Below are 22,288 nucleotides of genomic sequence, written 5' to 3' on the forward strand. Positions count from 1 at the left end.
CTTGGTCAGGGAGCAGTGGCAGATTTGGAGGCGGTCTGGTACAACTGCTGTTGAGCCCCAAGATCTTCATTCACGTCCTTCGATCAGAGTATTCGGTTCCCAGCCATCCTCAGACATCTCTGGAAGACAGATGAGGAACCTGAGGCTTGGTGAATTTACAAAACTTGTCCGAAGTCCGAAGTCACACAGTTTGTGAAGAGCACAGCCAGGACTAGAGCTGCATTGTCAAAATGAAAGCGAACAGTCTATGGCAAAGTGTTCAGGCAAAGAAAGATGTTTGTGATCCAGAGGCCAGTTGTGCATGTCAGTGGCAGGCAGGTGGAGAAGGGTTTGTACTGGAAAACGCAGCTTCCCAGTTAAGTACCTTGGCCATGTACAAGTTAGGGAGTCCAGAAGAAGGCACAGCTGCGAAGATGCTGTCGAAAGATTGAAAGCTGAAAGGAAATTCTTCAAAGGCTTCTTTGGAAGAACCAGAAAGCAAGCAGTTAAGGCGGTCCTGTGGGCATCAGCAGGTGGACTCTGAAATGAAAATACTAAGGGGTGCCTGCACGGCTCAGTCAGTTAAGCGACCGACTCTTGATTTCAGCTCAGGTCATGATCTAATGGTTTGAGAGTTCAAGCCCCACATCAGGCTCTGTGCTGACAGTGCAGAGCCTGCTTGAGATTCTCTCCCTCTCTCTCTCTCTCTCTGCCCCTCTCCCACTGGCGCTGTCTCTCTCAAAATAAATAAACTTTAAAAATTAAGAAAAAGAAAAGAAAAAATACTAAGAACCTCATAGCTGAACAGACAATAGAAAAAGTTACTTCCTGTGTCCAGAGTAGGAACTTGATAGCGCTTTCTCTGACATATGCTGTGACGGCACCGCTCGGCGCTGATCTCTTGTGGCTTCATGGCTATCACGGACACGGGTGAAAGAGTAAGCCATGTGGGAGGCGTGAAGGAGTAGAAGCAGAAGCTAGAGAAGGAATGTGCAGGGACTGCCACTTTCGATGCTGGCCGGACCACTTGGACAACAGAAGGGTCATTCTGAGTCACAGCAGCCGCCGAGCACGCAGAACGAGAGCAATCATGGAACACATCCAAGCTGTCCAGCAAGGGCCAGAGTGGTGGGGAGCAGCGGGCATCAGCTCCCTGTGCTCTCGATCACCAGTGCCTTTAGCGCGCCCTCCAGGGGCCCATCTCACCTGCCCCAGTGACCACACTGGTAACAGCGGGGTAGCACAGTCCCCTGCCTTTTGAGCGAATGGCCCTGACTCAGCCCGCCTCCCTCAGCCAGCCCGCACCGCCCTCACCTCCGCATCATTGCCTTGCGCGAAGCCAGCCCTTGGGCCCTCGTCCCTGGTGCTGCTCACAGGGGAACTGCAGCCACGCATGCAGGGATGGAGGGGGCCGGTCTTCTGGTGCTGCCTCTCCAGGCCTCGTCCAGGCTGCTCACAGACCCACTCCCCCGGCGGCTTGACTGCGGGTTAGGAGAGGGGTCCAAGAGCGTCTGGGCTCGGCTGCGCCAGGCCTCGGCTGCCCTTCCTTGGCCAGGTCTCCAGTCTCCCGCACCCACTGCCATCACCCAGTTGGCACCGCCTTTCCAAGAGCACCCATTCCTCACCTCTCGGCCTGTGCCAAGGGGTCCAGTCCCACCCCAGTCTTCGTCCCTGCCCAGTCCTGTCCTGTAGCCAGTGGGATGCTCTATCTGGCACCTCATGTGCATGTGGTGGGCCTCACTCCCCCCCAGATAGCAGCCAATGTGCATGGTGCTGTGGGCCACCCTCACGCTGCCCACTCCCATCGGTCTCCCAGCCCGTCAAGCAGCAGACCTTCCCTCAGTGTGAGACAAGTTGCCCTACTGCCAGTCTCTCGCTGAGCCTCCTGCTCAGCCTCCCAACGGTTCTGGAGCTTTCAGCAGTGTAGACGATGGCGGGTTGCCCTCAGGAGATAAGCACACAGAGGCTTCTGCAGGGACCTGTCCAGTGGATCCTTTCAAAGCCCACTGGGCTGCTTAGGAAGTGAGTCCGGGCAGCACACTCACCCATCGCCCACCAACCCTTTCTCTAGTGACTTACATAAGACGTCTGAAATTGAATTTTAAGCAGTCTCTATGGCTTATGTATTTTGTCTGTACTTAGGCAAGGATGGGGCAGAGGTCAAAGGAGCAAAGGGAACTTTGTCTTCCCAATCAGTATACTTTCCACTAATCCCAAGGGTCCCAAGGAGCATGTCCAGGCACAGGGTTCTATGAAAGGTGATTTTGAAAAAAAAAAAAAAAAAGGAAGGGGCAGGAACATTCCTAGAGAAGAGTCGTCTTGCAGACAGGCTAAGGAAGTGGAAGAAATGTTGCCGTCTGTCCACTCCTACTCCTGCGGTCCCTCACAAATCTCCCACAGCAGAGACGCAGAAGTATCTGGACAGGAATCTGTATTCAAAGCACATTTACTGGCGTATAAAACAGTAGGGGAAGCAAAACCATCTCCCTTTGTTTTTCAGGCCATTCGCCTGCCGCCTGTCCGTACTGGCCTGTCTCAGAGACCAAGAACCTGGTGGCCTGTGCTTGGGCTGGGGACGAGAGACAGGCGGGCTGCACTGCCAGGATTTCCGGGAGGGCACATCAGCAACCGCCCAGCGGTTTTAGGTGTGTTTTTAGGTATATTTTAGGTGTGAAGTTGAGCTTCCACTTTGAGTAAGAATAAACATTGTAAATCTATATCAAAAAAGCCAAAATCCTTATTTTCATGCATTTACAATATTTTAAGTAGTTAACAGTATTAAAAAGTTGCAGGAGTTATAAGCAATCTTGCCAAAGGTAAAAGGTTTAGCCGTAAGAAACGGTACATCTGATTGATATATTCTTGATGCCTACTGAAGTGGAGAGAGGGAAGCTTGGGAGTGTCAGATGAGATCCCTGGCTTCTGTGGTATCATTCATGGTAGGCGCTAGGAGCACATTGCCGCAACGCTCGTGTGTATGACCAGTACAGTCACTAGGTGCTGGCTGTAAAGAAAAGGAAGAGCAGTGTCGTTCTGGGTTTAAACCTGTGGTGAAATCCTAATGTCATTATTATTTTTTTATTTTTATAGAGTTTATTTGTGAGAGAGAGAGGGAGAAAGAGAAAGCCAGCAGGGGAGGGGCAGAGAAAGAATTCCAAGAGGACTCTGTACTGTTAGTGGGGAAACTGACACGGGGCTCGAACCCACAGACCAGGAGATCATGACCTGAGCCAAAGTCAGCCACTTAACTGAGCCACCCCGGTCCCCTAATGTTGTTATTTTAATGGGATCAATCTAAATACACCCTATAGAAAATATGGATTGTCCCTGATGGATCGCTGCAGCTTCTTTATGTCGATCCTGTATGTTTGAACACTAGGGTGACAGTGACATAATCCTATCCATCTACGGGAGCACAGGTTACTGTGTTGGTTTGTCATGTGGGTCTTGGTGGGTTTGGTTTTGTCTTTTAGATTTGTGGGGAGGAGAATCTGATTCTGTCAGCTGTGTGTGAGTCCCCTCACCTGCGGGGAGCAGAGGCTTCTGCTGCCCACTGCAGCCACTTGACCTCTGGCAACAGCGCTGAAAGCCCATCTCACTTTTACTTTTGAATGTTGGCTTTACAATCAAATGTAAACTATCTGTATTTGTACTGATAAGAATTTATAATCTGCCGGGGCGCCTGAGTGGCTCAGTCAGTTCAGAGTCTGACTCTTGTTCTCCTCTGGTCATGATCTCACAGTGCATGAGTTTGAGCTCCAAGTTGGACTCCATGTTGACAGCATGGAGCCTGCTTGGGGTTCTGTCTCTCCCTCTCTCTGCCTCTCAAAAGAAACAAACTAAAAAAATAAAAATTTATTTAAAAAAAAATTTATAATCTGCTTTAACAAAAACTGTTTTTCAAAAAAAAAACTCTTCTGTGTCTCTCTCCCCCTCCCCCTCTCATGCTCTGTGTCTGAATCAAAAATAAAACATTAAAAAAAATTTTTTAAAGACTCAAACCAGTGTAAATTAAAGAAATTTTTTTGTTACCAAATGTCATAAACTACCCTAAATCTTCCAATAGTGATGATTTACAATTATCGTTAGTGTGTGGTTGTGAAAAGCAACCAGGGAAGCAGTAGCAAAATGTTAGCTTCATCTTGTCATGGTTAGCAATAATTTGGAAACCGCAGGAATTTCATCCTTCAGTTCTCGACAAGAATTTATATGGAAGGGTAGGTCCCAATTAGTCATTTGACTCATGGGTGAAAAAAAGGGCATTGCAGGCAATCTATTTTGATTTTCCCAAGTGAAGGGCAGTAATTGGGGACCCAGTGGACTTTTAAATTTCATCACACGGTTTAGTTTTACTTCTGTCGAGCATTGACTTTTGCTGATTACCGACTTATCACTGTGTTATCAGCACATCAAGAGCTCTAGAAAATGGGACTCAACGCCCTTGATTCAGCAACAAACATCCCACAGTACCCTCTTCCTATTTTCCTAAGACCGTGAACTACATAGGGCACTGGGTCTCGGGTCCTGGGGGATCCCAGTAGAAACTGCATTCTGAAACAGGGGGACGATCCGCGGGGCACGTGCCTACTGTCGTTCTCCCAAGTCACAGCAGCCACGCTCCAACGGTGTCCAACGGTGACCTTCCCCGGAGCTTGAGGACCGCCCTCCCTGCCCGCGCACGCCGCGAGGTGGGGACGGAGCCACGTGGGACCCGTGGAAGACACTGTCCGCGGCGCGCTGCTGACATCCCAGGCGCCGGAAAGGAGCTGTCAGCTTGCCGCCGCAAGACACTGCGGTCAGACCCCATAGGTCAGAAGGGAAGCAGAGGCAGGCGAAACGGGGATCGTCCCCGACCTCCCCACACTTCCCCTTCCCTCCCTCACTCCGCCCCCCGCCTCCGCCGACTCTCAGCCCGCTGACTCAGCTCAGTCTCGTTGCCAGACCTATCGCAGGAGTTGGCCAAGACCCCGGAAAAGGAATTCCATCCGGGTGCTTAGTGCGGGAGAGAGTAGGGCGTGGCTCTATGACGACCGAGAGCGGGCGGAGCGAGGAGCCAACTCCGGAGCCGGGACAGCCTGACGGAGGGGGCGGCGGGAGGATGGGCTGCCCCCCTCGCCACGCCCCTCGGAAACTTCATGCTGCTTGAGAGGGGGGTTCTCTATTCCCAAACTCTCCTTGATGGCGGGAGTGTCAACTAAAGTTAACTTCAAAGACTCACCCTTTGGAAAGCCTCTTCATACGCTCTCCGGCTGCTCTTCTTTCCTCTCTGCTTGATGACCACCGAACGCCCTCCGCCTGCAGCCTTCCCTCCCCCCGCACTCTGTGCAGATGGTGGCGGCCCGCGCGGGGCGCAGCCGCAGAGAGTTCTGGGCGGCGCCGGCGAGGGGCGTGTGACGCAGCGGCCGTTGCTGCCATTTTAAGTTGTTTGTTCTCGCTCCCCTCTTCAAACGCGACTCTGCCCCGGACCCGGGAGGCGCGCGAGGCCGCCGCCGTTTCCGCTGCCAGCGGTTGGGGGGGAAGGAGGCTGTGCCACCGCGGACGCTCGCCCTCCGCTTCGGCTTTGCCCCCTTCGGGTCTCCGCGACCTTCCTTCCCGAGAGCCGGAACCCGACTGTGGGGGGAAGAAAGACTCGAGAGCAGATGCTTGAACTGAAATAACTTTACTTTGGGGGGTTTGCTTCGCTGACAGACCCCGTAGCGCAGGGCTCCCCTCCCCTTTTTCCCCTCCCCCTCCGCCGCCAGTACCAATCCCACCCCTCTTTCTCCTCGTTTCTCCTCCTCCTCCCTCTCGATCTCTCCCCTCTCTCTCTCTCTCCCCCTCTCCCTCTCGCCGTCGCCGCCGCCTCCTCGTCCTTCCCTCCGCCGCCGCCCGGGGCGCCGAGCCAGACTATGGGTCCCAGGTGGGGGCTGAGCGGCGGCAGCAGCGCGGGCGGCCCGGTCACAGTGCGCACTGCAGCGGGGATGGAGGGGCTCAGTTGGCTGGTGGTTTTCTCTTGACATGGCTCCTGCCCGTGCTGCGAGCAGCGCCCCCGCCGCCGCCTCCTCTTCTGCCGCCGCCACCGCTCCGCCCGCAGGCTGCGGCTAGAGGGCCTGAGCCCCGCCCGAGCGTCGGTCAGTGAGTCCCGGTCTGCGCGGGGACTGGGAGGGCACTTCCCGGTCACCCGCCCCCGTCCCAGCCGCCTCGGTTCCACCCCCCTGCCCTCTCGGGAGACCAACTAACGACCCCGCCCTAAACTAGCCAAACTCGGGAAACATGGTCTGTTCAACGTGAGAGCGAGCGAGCTTAATCGGGAACTTCAGGGTGTTGGGTTTTTGGGTTCTTTTTTTTTCTTTTTGAGGGGGGGTGGGCTGGGCGTACTTTGAAAAGTAATTCATATTAACACAACTATTTTTTTTCTTTCCCACTGATCCTTCCCATTTACTCTCCCCCGTCTCCTCTACCCGGGCGGGAGTTGTTTCCACGATGAAATGAGTGAGAACCCGAGTGCTCCTGTGTCTCCCGTGGTGCGAGTGAGTCGCTGCCGCTGAAGGCAGAGGGTGGGGGTGGGGCCTGGGCAGTGGAAGGCAGGTGGTCCCTGGGCGCTGCCTGGGGTCTGCAGGAAGCGCCCACCGCCATTGCCTCCGCAATGCTCGCAGGAAGATAAGTCGCACTCCCCGCGATCTTAAACGGGGGCAGAGTCCGAGGGAAGGCTCCCTTGGGGGAATGTATGGGCCCACTGCAGGGCTGGTGGCATTGGGATCCCGGGCATTAATCAGTCCAGCCGCAGAGCCGGAATAACTGTTCTATCGTACCATACCCCCCTTTCTCTCTGCCATCATGATCTTCCGCGGGCGCAGCGTTAGCAGTCGCCTGAAGGTGAAAATGGGGTTGATGGGGAAGTTGGTCGTGACTCCGCTGTTTTTTCTCTTGGCTCCTTTGGGCAACAGCTGTCCGCCCCCGGTATACACTGTAATTGATTGCAGGGAAACCCTGTACCTCGCCCCTTCCTTCTCTACCGATTTTGCACTCTTCTCCTTGCTCACCACCAAGTGTAATCAATAACAAGCACTGGCAATACACAGCAGTAGTGGAATCGGAAATAACTTGGGAATTGATTAGGTGCCGCAGCCATGGATCTGACCGGGTGAAGCCCAATTGGAGATTTCGGTTTCGTCCACCTGCCCTGTTCCGGTGGTTTTTGTTGTTGTTGTTGTTGGGGGGGGGGGGGGTTGGGTTTTTCTTTCCCCCCGTTTCTTTATAATTTTTTTTTTGTTTTGGTTTGGTTTTTGGAAAGCAGGGACCATTACACTTCTGCCCTCCCCGTCTCCCCGTTCCTTTTTGTAATCCCTTCTCTAAAGAGGGGGAAGAAATCCGGATGGATTGGAAGGATTGGACTGGTGTCAGCTGTGTTTTCTTGCACTCCTAACCCTGATAATAGGCTTTTCATTGCCCCCAAAGCCTTTCTTTTGGCATTTAAGCCAAATGCGCTTTCCAAAAAGTTAGTTCCAAGTATTTTCTCCTCTCTCTTTCCTTCCTCCCCTTCCTCTTTCCCCATAACCCCCAACGTTATTGTCCAAACATGACTGGACAGCAGCTTTTGTTTCTTGACCCTGTAATATGACAGTCTGCTAATATTGCCAGAAGGTGCAGTTTTTGGGTTACAGACGTGGTTTTAGCTATTCAATCATATTAGCAGGAAAAAAAATGACTTGTTTCTGTTGTACTTGAGTCTTAAGAAAAAGTGCCCATAGTTTAGTGACAATTTCCAAAGGCTTTAGTACCACCTCTAATTCAAAATGGGGGACCCAAACTCCCGGAAGAAACAAGCTCTGAACAGACTTCGTGCTCAGCTTAGAAAGAAAAAAGAATCTCTAGCTGACCAGTTTGACTTCAAGATGTATATTGCCTTTGTATTCAAGGAGAAGGTAATTTAAAGTTCTTAATGTGAATTAGCACAAGTGAATTTTGTAAGTTCCTATTAAGTTATGTTACCCTTAAACAACTGCGTGGTAGGTTAAAGGGTGGTTGCCGGAAGCCTGCAGTGCGCTCTACCTTGGACTTCTCCTTGGATTCTCTGCGTGAGCGGTTGCAGGGAACTCCTGGAAGGCTGGAGGCGAGGTTTGGAAATACTCGGAAGCTCAGTAGGGTCCATTTGTAGTTAACCTGGGGGGAGCGACGTGGTAAAACTGGCGTTTCTGTTTTACAGTAAATTTCATTTCTGTGGAGTTCCATAGCGAACATTATTAACTGAATTGAAGGATGGTCTAATGTATAAAGTAGGACGTTTGAAAGTGGTAAATTAGAATCAAAATGATTATGTGCTGAAAGTACGTAGTCTGTTCAGCTTCTGGCTAAAGATACCTTTTCTCTTGGTACAGTTAATGGAATACAATACACTTATACACTTTTAATTTTTAGGAACAACTGAAGACTGGAATGGTTAATTGGTGTTCAGAAGTGCAATTTATTAAAATTCAAAACACCTAAAGAAATTTAAATTTCGGGTGGTTGAACATAATCAGAATTAATTCCACCATTAAATAGCAAATGGTTGGTTGTGAGTAGTCAAGGAGAGCGTGATAAAAGCAGTATTTTTTTTTGTAACTTAAAATGGACAGTTTCTTGAATGATCTGACATGAGATTAAGTTATGAATATCAGGAAATTCTGCTTTAACTTTTGCACTTAAGTTGTGAGCTAATTTCAGACCAGAAATAGATTTATAGTGTGGCATCTATGTAACATTTGGAAGTTTCCCTGGTATTTGCTCCATTCTTAAAACTCTTAAAGATTATCCATGCAGGCATAGTTTGGTTTTATTGTTCTTCGCTGCATTGTGCTTCGTGGGTATTTTGGTTTTTATAAATTGACGGTTGCCACAACCCTGGATTGAGTAAGTCTATCAGTGCTGCTTTCCAACAGCATCTACGTACTTCATGTCTCTGTATCACATTTGTGTTAGGCTTTTTCCGTCAGTGTATTTGTTACAGCGATCTGCGATCAGTTATTACTCCTTGCTGAAAGCTCAGGATCATTAACGTTTTTTAGCACTGTTTTTCAGCACTTTTTCAATTAAGGTTTGTCTGGGGGTTTTTTTGACATAATGCTTACTGCACATTTAATAGACTGCGGTGCAGTGTAAACATAATTTTTATATGCCCTGGGAAACCAAAAAATTAATTTTGACATGCTTTACTGTGACATCAGCTTTGTTGCTGTGGTCTGGAACTGAACCCATGAGATGGCCAAGGTATGCCTGTATTTAAGAACGCTCTTGGCTCCTGGGTATAGTTTTGCAAAGTGGTTTCAGAGTGGTTTGTTTTGAAGTAATTACCCCAAGATTAGGTAGTACCGGGGATTTACTTTCCATTTTGTCTTTTTGTTAACATGTTGACTACACAATTGAGAAGATCAGATTTTAATCGAAGGTATTTAAGTTCAATAGAAATAAATCCCGGATATACGTGTTCTTTTATTTACTACAGAAGATGCCCCAAGTCGTGCCATCTTGTTCTTTAACACCGTGACCATCCGTGTTTACTCTGAATGGACAGGACACAGACAGTTGTCCTGAGTCCTTCATGAATTTTATAACCTAAATTGATGAATGCTCGCTGGGTCACAAGTAAATTTGAAGCTCAATTTGGTAGTCTTTTTTTTTTTTTCCTTGTTTCATCTATTGACACTTGTTACATAATATCTAAACGCAGTAATGGTACTTGACTCTTTTAAGGAGTTAAAAAACAGCAGTTTGTACAGCTTAGTCTTTAAACTGCTGAGATTTTAATTTACCTGTACGTAGAGTCAGTTAAATGAAAGTACATCAAGAGTAAATGTATTTTTTTTAGCATTAGGTTTGTCTAGTGGTTGTCTCTCACTGTGTTTAAGAAATATTACTGTTTAAAATAAGTTACCTGTTATGGATATCGGAAAAGTGTGCAGTAAAACATTCTGATTATAGCCTGTTTGTGTGTGGTAGGGATCCTGGGGGTTGGAGAAAGAACAGATGGGTCCATCTATTTGAAAATCTGGCTTGTCATTATAAAAAGTTACTTTAGTTAATAATTTTGTTGAGTTAGAATAAGGGTACATGACATCGTAATATGAACTGTGTGTTAAAAGACAATGTGCTACTAGTGGGTTAACACCTTTCTTTTCTTTTTAGAAGAAAAAATCGGCACTTTTTGAAGTGTCTGAGGTTATACCAGTTATGACAAATAATTACGAAGAAAATATCCTGAAAGGTGTGCGAGATTCCAGCTATTCCTTGGAAAGTTCCTTAGAGCTTTTACAGAAGGACGTGGTACAGCTCCACGCTCCTCGATACCAGTCTATGAGAAGGGTAAGTTCTGTTTTTCAGTCCTGAGTTGGTACGTTTTTTTTCAAGTTAAACTTGCATTTTCCCCCCTAAGAATGGGTATTTAACTGTGGTATGAGTCCCTTTAAAAGTTGAGTTCACAAATAAAACGTGGGTAACTTTTGTGTGTGGTATTCTGATAGTGGTATGTGTTATTGCTGTGGATAAGGTTTTATGTTACTGTTCATTGGATTTTCTTTTTGGGGAGAGAACTGATATCCTCATTGTAATAAGAAGGTTAAAGTAGAAGGAATCACTGCTTTCAACCTTCTAAACGTTTGCAGCTCTTTGGAAATCAGCATGAACATACTTGAACTAACTGATCCCCCCTTTTAGTGGGGTGGGGGGAGGTTAGAAAGAACCGTGTTCTGGTCTGAAAGGTTTATCAGCCTTTGAAACTTAATACATTAGACTATGCTAATAAGGAACAAGAATGGAGAAGATAGCTTACTGTAAGTATATAATAAAAATACCAAGAGAGCTTTGCTTAAATATTAACTAGGTTCTGCTTTTGAAGAATGGAAATAAAAATACGGGGACTTAACAAAAATATCAACTTGAGTTGGAATTGGCACCATGTGCTGATTAATTTAAGTCTTGATGTGAGGAACATGGACAGAGTACGTGACTCTACAGGATGGAAGTAGGCCATGGGCCGGTCAGATTGTGTAGTGTCCTATTACTCTTGCCTCTTAATAGATAAAATGATACATCACGGACCTTCTGTAGTTGTGAAGTGTTTCTGTAATCAAAACTACAGTTTGTGACATTCATTGCTTGTTACAGCTTTGTTTCTTTGAAAGTAATTTTTTTTTCTTTTGGTCATTTTGTAGGATGTAATTGGCTGTACTCAGGAGATGGATTTCATTCTTTGGCCTCGGAATGATATTGAAAAAATTGTCTGTCTCCTGTTTTCTAGGTGGAAGGAATCTGATGAGCCATTTAGGCCTGTTCAGGTATTTTATTCTAAGTGTGGTGTGCACCTAAGTGAGTAAATCGGGCCTGACTTAAGACATTTTTTAAGAATATGCTTTCTAATCAGTTTTAACTCATGAGTTGCTCTCATCTGTTTGAATACTGTGATGCAAGAGGAGAAAGCATTTGGGTGACAATCTCTTGAGAACGAAAGGTAGTCCTAACTACCCTAGTGTGTCTTTGAAATACCGACCAGAGAAAACCTTTCAGGGTAGGTATTTGTTGATTCACAGAGGAGCCTGTGAATGAACTTCAGAAGCTCTCTCCTCTGAAATAGTACACCTAACCATCTGGTTCTCAGAGGAGTCTGATCTAAGAAATGAGTTAAGAAATCTTTTTCTAAAAAGTAGACTTGTATATAAACTGTATAAGAGAGAAGTAAATCTGGTAGTGGTGGTGAAGTAACCTTCCTGGACATCCTACTACTTTTGATGTGTCACTTGAGGTACTAGACAGTTTATAGTGTTGAAGAGCGTCTGCCCGTTTGGCAGTGATCCTGATCTTAATCTAGTACCTTTGTATGCATTGGAGAGAGTACAGTAGTCGCCTCCAGAATGCTAATACGGTTAGTTCTAGGTCAGGTATGGCTAACTTTTATTCTATATGTATATATATTTCATATATACATATCGATCATATTTTTATTAAAATATTAAAATTATAATTGACATTTGCATTTATCCATCTTCATGGTGCTTTTGTGTATGATAGACAAATTGGTGTACTCCCCTGTCCCCATGGTAATGTTCTACCATCCGTTCAAATAAACTATCATTTCTTTTTCAAAGATTCATTTGACAGAAATAAGTTCTAAAGATAACATATAGCCTTAAATACAGGTAAAAGTATTGTGTATTCATGTTTTCCTTCAATGGACGATACCTAACTCACTGGATGTGCTGGAGAGTAGAGGTTGAATGTGAAAAGCAGGAAGAGCAGGAATGACTGGGCGTGTTCGTAGTTACCAGAGCAGGTCTTACACGGCACCTCGAACTGCTCTCCAGAAGCACCGGAAGGATTTTTTTGTCATTCAGAATTTTTCACTGGAAGAATTTTGGTTCCCTTCTCCTTGTATTTTTTTTAATGTCTTTTTATTTTATTTTGAGAGAAGAGACAGAGCGAGCAGGGGAGGGGCAGAGAGAAAGGGAGACACAGAATCTGAAGCAGGTTCCAGACTCTGAGCTGTCAGCACAGAGCCCGACGTGAGGCTTGAACGCACAGACTGTGAGATCATGACCTGAGCCAAAGTTGGATGCTTAACCGACTGAGCCACTCAGGCGCTCCTCCTATTTTTTAAAATTTCCAATACTCTTCTCGTTCCCTCTTGAGATTTTGGGATAGTTGTGTTAAAATAGTCTTGCCTCAAGTTAAGTACTACTTTTTCAAGTTGTGGTGTTTGAGAGTTGACTGTGCTAGGCTGTGTCCTGAATATACACATTTAATCTTCATCCTTGTAATAACTATGCAGGCAGGAGCCTCCTTGTGCAAAGGAAGCCACTGAGGCAGTAGGAGATGAGGTGAGCAGCCCACAGTCATGCAGCTTAGTGGCCGTCAGGACATAAATCCTGTAAAGCTTGTGCTCTGAATTTGCTACTCGGTACTGTGGGAAGTGCCCTGTTGTATAAAAACCTGACTTTGTGGACTGAAGACAAGCACTGTGTGGGATTAGAAGTAACACCGTGTACGTTTAGAGTTCACCCGCAGGAAATCAGTCAGTGGTGTAAAGATGAACTTCCCCTGTAATTTAAAATAAGTGAGTACCGTGAATGAGAAGTCTTAAATATAAATTACTTAGTTCTTGAGGTAAATGAAAGCAGGAAACGTGAAGTTTAATTTGAAAGTTAGTTTTTGTTTTTCTGATTCTTTGACTCTTGAAGCACTTTAAAGTTTGAATAGTAATGCGATTTGGTGGGAACCCGATTAAAGCTGTGTTCAACAACAGGTTCCTGCTGTCTTCAGAGTACGAGGAGGTGCACGGAAAAGTCTCTCCCTTCCTCTTTTGCCCTGACTTGCCCTGTTGGTCTTGCTGCACTAGTTCTTCATCACAGTGTTCACGTGTTTTGTTACTCTGAGGCATTGCTTTCATGCTGCTTATTAGAGTTTTCTTTTTGGCGGGAATAATTCCCAAATCGTGGTTTATTCAATAGGATAGAATTGAAATGCCATGGAAATAAGAGAAACCCTTTTTCAGTCTCCCTGAAATGTCTTTTCAGTGTGATGTTCTACTGGACTCTTTCGTGCCCTCCCTGGTACTCCCCATACTGGAATGAATACTGAAACTTTCTTAGTTGAAATGGGTTTTGTTTTGTTTTGTTTTGTTTTTAGTGTTTTTTTTACTTTTGAGAGAGAGAGAGGGGAAAATACTGAATCTGAAGCAGGCTCCAAGCTCTGAGCTGTCCGTATAGAACTTGATGTGGGGCTTGAACTCAGGAACATGAGTTTATGACCTGAGCCAAAGTTGGATGCTCAACTGACTGAGCCAGCCAGGCACCCCACTTGCTTGAACAGTATTGTAATTTTGACACATTTGTGCTTAATGTTGGTCCTGTTTTTTGGAGTGGTGTTTTCCAAATTACCTTTTCTTCGTGCTTTCCCGGGGCAGCTTACTGTCCCTTCTCGAGGCCTGCTCCGCACTCAACTTGCTAATTCTGCCCACGGGGCCCACTGTGTTAATATCTGTCCCTTCTTCACATAGCACTTTGAAGATAGGAACTCAGTTGAGGGTTTTACAAATAGCCTCATCTTATTCTAGGAAGGAATTGAAGCAAGTTCGGTTTTATATTTGCATGTGCTTGTCCTTTGGAGCTGTGTAAGAGCCTTTATAACCTTATTCATATTTTCATATTCATAAATATTTGAATTTGTGCAGAGGTATACTTGAATATCATACGTACATATAACAGTATTTGGAGGTGGCCTATCATGTAATGGCTTGAAAGAGAAGCTGGGTGGTAAATTCTAGAACACAGGAACTGATGATCTTTCCATATTAGTATTTCCTATTGTTTTGACATAAGAGAACAAAAGTTGTTTGAGTCAAATAGGCTCACAGACTTTTTTAAAATAATTGAACATTAGCTAAATCTGAGATTCTTTAAGGTTTCTCTGCTTTTTGAATTCCATTAGCCTGGTGTTTCACCCAGCAATTAGTCTCTCCACAGACGTTTTGTGGGAGAATGGAGCTGGTCTTCCTCATGTTAAAAGAGTAAAATAAAAGGATGTTCTGATTTGAGAATACTTCCTAAATTAAGGGGTTTTTTTTTCCATCTGAAAAACCCACATAAAAACATCTTTAAATTTTTGAGGGGCTCATATATCCCCCAATCCATCTGTGTCCAGACTGGACACGCCTTCCAGGTGCGGGCTTGACATGTCGTTCAGTCCTCGTAACCGTCCTGCTGGGCTAGAAGCCAAAGTTGGGGGGCACCCAAGTGCTATGTTGGGAGTCTTGAGCCACGTAGGTTTGAAAATCTAGTTTTATAGAATTTGGCCTAAAATCACTGAAGATTAGGATCTAGTCACTCTGATACAGAGTTTTTCTTGAAGATCAAATTCTGTAATGGGGTGCTATTCACTAGAACTTTCCGTGATAAATGAAATGCTATATATCTCAGTGGACTGTTGAGAATGGTGGCCACTGGCCACATGTGATTATCGAGTATTTGAGATGTGGCTACTGTTAGTGAAGGACTGATTTTAAATTGCATTCAATGTATGAAATTTGAGTAGGCGCAGTTGGCTTCCATTTTGGACAGCTCGACTGTATGCCCGTTGGTGGGTTAGATGTCTCAGGTAGGCTCGTGTGTTTGTAGTTAATGTGTAAATGTCTGCTCATTAGGCCAGATTTGAGTTTCATCACGGTGACTATGAAAGCCAGTTTCTGCGCGCGCTGAGCCGCAAGGACAAGACCGGAGTTGTCGTCAACAACCCTAACCAGTCAGTGTTTCTCTTCATTGACAGACAGCACTTGCAGGTAAGCTTTTCCAATCTGAATTTTAGATTTTTGGTCTGTTTTGCTTCTTAACTCACTTAAAATGCTTATTCGTTAGGGGCGCTTGGATGGCTCAGTCGGTTAGGTGTCCAACTCTTGGTTTTGGTTCAGGTCATGATCTCACAGTTTTGTGAATTTGAGCCGTGAGGAGCCTGCTTGGGATTCTCTGTCTCCCTCTCAGCCCCTCCCCACTTGCACACCTGCACGTGTGCTCGCTCGCTTTCAAATAAACTTAAAAAAAAAGCTTATCTGTTAGCAAACAATTTTTTTAATGTTTTTTATTTGTGAGAGAGGATGAGTGCAGGCGGGGAAGGGACAGAAAGAGAGGAGGGGACAGAGGATCTTAAGCAGGCTCTGCGCTCATAGCAGAGAACCTGATATGGGGCTCGAACTCACAAACGGTGAGATTCAACTGAGCCACCCAGGCGCCTCAGCAGACTATTTTCCAAATGTGTTAATTATGTCTGTTTGCCACTTCAAAACTGCATTATTTTTTAAGTTATTAGAAAATCCTGGGACTTGCCCTAGAACGGTGGTTCCTGACCATATGGTTGCTGCAAATTACAACCACCTGGGAGCTTTAAAGACCATGATGCTAGTAAACTCTAGTCAACTCAAAATGGCGTTGTAAGAAAACCTGCGGTAAAGCTTTTTGATGTTAAGTATGGTCAACAGATCGGAGCAGATTCTTAAATATGTAGATTCTCGGGCCCTACCCCAGTCCTACTGGCTCAGAATCTGTTTTGAACAAAATGCTCAGGTGGTCAGTAACACACATTATGCTTTGAGAATCACTAGTCTTAGATCTTTTAAATAAAAATCTGGGAGCGCCTAGGGGGCTCAGTTGGTTAAGCATCTGATTTCGGCTCCTGTCATGATCTCACAGTTCTTGAGTTCTAGCCCCTTGTCAGGCTCTGTGCTGACAGCTCAGAGCCTGGAGCCTGCTTCCATTCTGTGTGTCCCTCCCTCTCTCTGCTCCTCCCCTGCTAATGCTCTGTTTCTCAAAAATAAACAAACTTAATTTTAAGAAAATTACTAACTGAAGGGATAAAATACATCGGTATTTAAATGATCCAGCTGTTTTAAATAAGTACTTTTCAATTTAAGCAATGCAGGTATTCTTGATTATTTTTTATTCTGTAGAACATTGTTTATCTCAACCTAAACCTGAGTATCACCACATAGAAATTATAACAGATGTTTTGTTATTGACCTTTAAAAATAGCATAATTTTAGTTACCATTCATTCAACAAGTGAGCGCGTACTGCCGCGTGCCAGGTGCCGTGCAGCGGCGGATGCAGTGGACAGCGGTTCTGTGAGCCAGGACTCCCGCTGCCGGGGGGGGGGGGGGGGGGGGGGGGGGGGGGGGGGGGGGGGGGGGGGGGGGGGGGGGGGGGGGGGGGGGGGGGGGGGGGGGGGGGGGGGGGCAGCAGAGCAAGCAGTGTGGGCATGGCAGCAGCTCTTGGGTATCTTGGGTAGGAATTCTGAGATGGTGTCACCAGAGAAGGCCTTACCGAGAGGATGATTTAGCAGAGTATTTGTGGTACTAATTCTGCATTATAGAACATCATTTATTTTTATTAGAGAGTCTGACAGCAAAAAAGTACGAAGGTGCTTCCTTCAAGGAGCTGCCTTCATGGAGCTGAAGACTCCTTAGGAAGATTACAGGACTTTGTGTCTTGTAAGAACATTTTTAAATACATACGGTATTGCAGATACAAGTGAGAGCTGTGGGGAGAAGGTTCATTTCAGTGGAGGCGTTTCATAAAACTAACAGAAAAAACGAATGACTTGGGTGGGTTTTGAGGGCTTTCTTTTCTGTTTCATCTTTACCTTAGCTCTCCTATGGTGGCTATTTTCAAGTTGCTTTAATTTTCCTTTTTAATTACTTGTAGTGTACTTTGATTTGAGTAACTTACTGAGATAATACTGGATAGCAGGCTGTTGATTTACATTATGGAATCCACAACAGAGATTGAGAAGAGTGTAAGCTGAGGAGAGGGGCCGTGGGGAGAGAGAATCATAAGCAGACTTCGCATGCAGCTCAGAACCCGACGCAGGGCTCAGGGCCACGGGATCATGACCTGAGCCAAAATCAAAATTCAGACGCACAACTGATGGAGCCCCCCAGGTGCCCCTCTTATCATGCGAATATATAGATCAATAATACGATACAGACCTGGCCAGTGGCTTGAAGGAGTAACGTTGCTAAGTAGCAAGTTGTCTTCTGTTTTATATCAAGGTCAGATGTTTATGCTCTATGAAGCAAATAGCTTGAATCCTTTTAATGAAAAAAATTATATGCTTGTCAGCTAAGTTGGGGTTGTAGACAGGCTGACCAGCAGTCTGTCTGGAACACCCTGATGAGTGCACTGAAAGTCCTGAATCCTGGGCACCGCAGTGGCCGGTGTTAACGCTCACCGTGGAAGCACCTGGTCTTTGGCACTCTCAGGTGCCTCTCACTCAGGCTCTTCCCGGTCTTCCTGACCCGGAGCTGTGTGCCCATACTTGGCCCAGGATGAGGGACCTGACGGGTGGCCGGCACAGCGCGTCAGGTAGCAGCCTCGAAGAGCCGGACGAGCTTCTGTCATCCTCTAGCGGGCCTGGGAGGCCTAGGTCTCATCACTCCCGGTTCAGAGGTGAGGAAACCAGGAAACTAGATTACTTGATCAGAATCATCTAGCAGAGATCTTATGTCCTTCATCACAATGCAAGATGTATGAAAAGAGCTAAACCAACTGATCATTGTGGACAGAAACGTGGAGAGGCTGGGCCTGGAGTCTGGGTTCTCATCCCCATGCAGCCACTTACTGGCTATAAAATCTTGGACAGTTAACTTCTGGGACGGTGGATTTTTTGTTAAATTGAGCAGATGATATTCATACGGTTGTTGTAGCATTTAAAATGAAAAAAAAAAAAATAGGGGCACCTGGGTGGTTCAGTCGGTTAAGCATCTGACTATTCGTTTTGGCTCAGGTCATGACCTCGTGGTTTGTGGGTTCGAGCCCCATGTTGGGCACTGCACTGGCAGTGTGGAGCCTGCTTGGGGTTCTTCCTCTCCCTTTCTGTCTCTGCCCTTCCCAGCTCCCTCCCTCTCTCTCAAAATAAATAATCTTGGAACATTTCTTGAAAGTGAAAAAATATATGTGCATTATGTTGTTTATTTATATATATAGGCTGCTCTTTTTAAAGATGCTGTAGTGAAAAGAACTTCAGAGGTGGGCAGGTCTGGGTTTGGATCCGTCTTCCACTAACTAGCAGTGGTGATCTGTGAAGGCACCTAGCACTCTTGGCATAAGTTACATGTTATAATGTTTTATTTTTTGAGAGAGCGAGCAGGGGAGGGGCAGAGACGGGGAGAGAGGACCCCAAGCAGGCTCTGCATTGTCAGCACAGAGCCCAAAGCAGGTTTCAAACTCACAAACCGGGGCGATCATGACTTGAACTGAAATCAAGAGTTGGATGTTCAGCTGACTGAGCCCCCCAGTCCTGTACCCCAGGTTATGCTTCAATCTCTCTTTTTCTACTTCTAATCTTCCCCTCGCTTTTTGCCTTTGTGTTCACGGAGTGTGACTTCAGATCTCTGTTTAGATTGGTCTCTATGGCCTTTAACCTTAATTTATTTTAACAAGTTGTCCATGGTCGACTTTTCTGGCTTTCCATTTTTTGTTTTGAATAAACTCTCTGAACATTTATTTAGTTGATAATCATGTTTATTCTTTACTTTATATGGCAAGGTTCTGTCTTCCTGACTAGACTGTGGTCCCTGTGGGCACAGACCATAATTTATTCCCTTAATCTGTGCTTTAGTCCTATGTCCATAAGTGCTTGATAGAATTGTGGGAGATTGACTTCACGTGACAGTTGATCGATCCTGGAAACAGTGTCTTTATTAAGATTATTAAAATGATTTCCCTTCCAGACTCCAAAGAACAAAGCTACAATCTTCAAGTTGTGCAGCGTCTGCCTCTACCTGCCGCAGGAGCAGCTCACCCACTGGGCGCTGGGCACCGTGGAGGACCACCTGCGCCCCTACCTGCCGGAATAGAGGCCTGGCCAGCCGCGCGGAGGCGAGCGGGAGTGCAGCAGCAGTTTGTTTTCCTTTTTTCTTACACTTTATTTCAGAGTTTAAAGAAAATGGACTCATGCACAGAACACTATGCATTTTTGAAACTTGTTCATCCTGGATTTTTTTTTTTAATTGTGTCTCAGAACTGAAAACCAAGTAGGTGTCTTCTGCACGGACTGTGTGAAAGGAGCTGCTCTGCACGCTTGCTGCGCGGCATCAGCATCTGCTAACAATGTGGGACGGGAAGACCGTGTACGCTGAAATGCTTACATGTAGCCGGAAGCACAAGGTGATACTCAGTTTTGATGGTCCTTCCATCTGTGCTGGTTTTTGCCTCTGACCTCTGTCATCAGTATTTAGAGGGTGAGACATGAATGTAAAAGGTGTCCGTAACATTTAAAGAAACCGATAGCTTTGCTGTCCTCACCGTTCTACAGCACAGTCAGATTGATTCAGTGACCACACGGGGTTGTTTAAAAAAAATAAAATACACCCACGGGAAAGAAATCTTTTAAGAGAAAACAAGGCATCTCATTGAAGGCCTTCCTGCCTCCTGTTCTACTGGGCCATGTTTGTTTCCTGGTACTCATACACGTGTGTGTTTTATTTCCAGATCTCTCTCCCCAGGTGGTGGTTATAAAAGAGTACTCTGCCGAACACGGGCTCGGTCAGACACACGGAAGCAGGGCTGGAGGCCGAGCAGCGGGCGCAGCTGTGAGACTGACAGGTCCACTCCAGGCTGCAGAAGCCAGGCTAGGGAGAGGACGGCCCTTTTTTGCTTTTTGCTTTTTGGTTTTAAAAAGAAGAGGTCTTTATTACAAAGAAAATGCAGTGAATTGTGCAGAAATACTGGTTTCTACACCATCCTAAGGGAAAACTTAGGAGGGTTTCTTGGAATACAAAAAAGTTTAACTAAAGTTGGGATCTTAAATTGTTTAAAAAAACAAAACAAAACACTGAGTGTCAAAGCTCTAAAAGCAGAAATCATTTAGTGCAATGAACATAAGGAAAGACTACTGTATAGTTTTTTTGTTTTTTCTTTTTACTGAAGGAAAGCTTTGCTTACGGCTTGCACACTTTAATGGGTAAACCTGAATGGTCGTACTCCTTTGGAGTAGAACTTAGTGCTTACTGGTTTCCAATTGTATTTAGCTTCTGGTTGGAATTTGAAAAAAAATGAAAAACCTAAATAAAATAGGTGAAAGTTCCCTGACTATTCAGGTGAATACACAGAATGCTGAAGTGGTAACTTTTTTTTCCAAGCCGCTGGGTAGGTGTTACTGATGACCTTGGGGGTTATTTTACAGTCCGTGGTTCACAGTAAATTTAGGACCGAAAACCGGCACTTGCGTCTGTAATTTCAAGAATAGGAATCAAAGACATTTTGTAAGTTTTAACAGCTACCCGGTTGGCCTAGTTCCTTGCTTTTTTTCAAGTAGGCTCCACACCCAGCATGGGGCGCGGACTCCCAACCCTGAGGACATGCGTCACGTGCCCCACGAACTGAGCCAGCCAGGCACTCCCAAGAAATAGTCCTAATTTCAAAATGCTTTCACATGTGTCCTCATCAACTGAAAATTTAGAATCTACGTGAACTGATGGCTTTGAATGTTGATCACCGCCAGGTCCCGCTGCCTCACAAGCTTGAGTGGGAAGAGTTACTGAGCTCTGGTAACCCGCCCAGGCTCACATCCCACATGGGCAAGACTTAAAACCAGGCCGGCAGGCTCTAGGATCCAGACTCCTCATTGTGGTACTATGCTGAATTATACTTGTAAGTCAGTTTTTAGGTTTTTATTTTAGAGTAAATTCCGAAAAGTTGTGATACCGAAAACTCCTTTATAACCTTTACCCACGTCTTAGCCACATTTCCCCCCACTTTTTCTACACATATATTCATACATCTTGTCTGACCCAGTTTGAGCATTTGGTACATACATCACAGGTACACCTTTATTCCTTACTTCCTAGTGCATCAGCTTATGTCCCAAGTACAGGGCTGTTCTAGAACACGGTAAAGTTACCAGATTCAGGAAGTGCAGTGTTGAAGCACGTTCATCTGTCCATATTTCAGTTTTAATTGTCCTAATACTGTCGAGTCTTTTTACACCCGTTGCATGTAGCTGTCACAGCTCTAGTCTCTAAACAAAGGCTAAGAACCTGTTTCAGATTAATGACCTTGACATTTTTAAAGAGTAGGCTAATTTTTTTTTTTAATATAAAGTGTTCATTTTGCATTTGAATGCTGTTTCTTCACCATAAAATCTGGGATCATGCATTCTGACCAGCACCCAAGTGACTCTACTCAAATTAATATTCAGAAGCACAGTCAAGTTGCTCTTTGTTGATGTTAGCTTTGGTCAAGGTAGTGGCCTGTTTGGGGATTGTAGTGACTCTTTCCCTCCCCCCGCCCTTGAAACCAAGAAGCAATCGGGGAAGCAATGTGGGAGTGCCCTATGTTTTATCACCCCTGACAGGTTCTGATTTTTGCTGTACCAGCCTTTCACTAGGATAGCTACAAAGTAATTTTCCATGATCTGTCCTTCCCTTCACATCTATCAGCATTTATTCTAAGGAAGAGCCCTCCTGATTCTGCCATAGATTATCTTAGACCTAAATATTGTGGATTCAGTTCCTTTTTCTCCAAGCTGCATTGTTTGCATGCCTCTTGCCATTTTAACTTGAACATCTGCTTCCTTTCGAGCACAAGAGATGTTCATGTCAATTTCCCTCTCTCACCCCCCACCCCCACCCCAGCCATGGAACCAGCTATTTTCTCCAAGGAGCCCAGGTTCCATCTGCAGGGAAACAGAAGTCAAGACCCGGGCGCCCTGTGTGCTTACAGCTAGGAGAAGTCTGCTGCTGCGCTTCGAGCACAGAGCAGCATGTGTTCTTAAACAGGATATTCAGCCTTCAACTGTTGGTAGTGTTTCCAAAT

The 22,288-nt window shown here is 45.7% G+C and overlaps 1 protein-coding gene and 1 pseudogene across 5 annotated transcripts; both read left to right on the plus strand.

Annotated features, from left to right (window-relative positions):
* The first annotated feature begins 215 nt into the window (after nucleotides 1-215).
* LOC115296517 lies at nucleotides 216-2,084 on the plus strand (annotated as a pseudogene).
* Nucleotides 2,085-5,399: 3,315 nt separating this feature from the next.
* C7H6orf62 (chromosome 7 C6orf62 homolog) lies at nucleotides 5,400-20,585 on the plus strand. 5 transcript variants are annotated; one of them, XR_003911325.1, is made up of 6 exons: nucleotides 6,495-7,883; nucleotides 10,123-10,299; nucleotides 11,148-11,270; nucleotides 15,128-15,262; nucleotides 19,204-19,639; nucleotides 19,964-20,585. XR_003911325.1 is itself a non-coding variant. In XM_029945637.1 (6 exons), the coding sequence occupies exons 1-5, from the start codon at nucleotides 7,755-7,757 to the stop codon at nucleotides 19,327-19,329; spliced, it is 690 nt and encodes a 229-aa protein (XP_029801497.1). In that variant the 5' UTR covers nucleotides 6,495-7,754; the 3' UTR covers nucleotides 19,330-19,372; nucleotides 19,494-20,585. The 5 variants fall into 5 exon arrangements, 4 of the variants coding, with proteins under 4 accessions (XP_029801498.1, XP_029801497.1, XP_029801496.1 ...); XM_029945637.1 differs by having other exon boundaries at nucleotides 19,204-19,372; nucleotides 19,494-20,585; XM_029945639.1 differs by adding an exon at nucleotides 9,443-9,603 and having other exon boundaries at nucleotides 7,804-7,883; nucleotides 19,204-20,585.
* Nucleotides 20,586-22,288: the final 1,703 nt, after the last annotated feature.

Source organism: Suricata suricatta, chromosome 7 (assembly GCF_006229205.1).
Source record: "Suricata suricatta isolate VVHF042 chromosome 7, meerkat_22Aug2017_6uvM2_HiC, whole genome shotgun sequence".
In the NCBI taxonomy this organism is placed as follows: Eukaryota; Metazoa; Chordata; class Mammalia; order Carnivora; family Herpestidae; genus Suricata; species Suricata suricatta.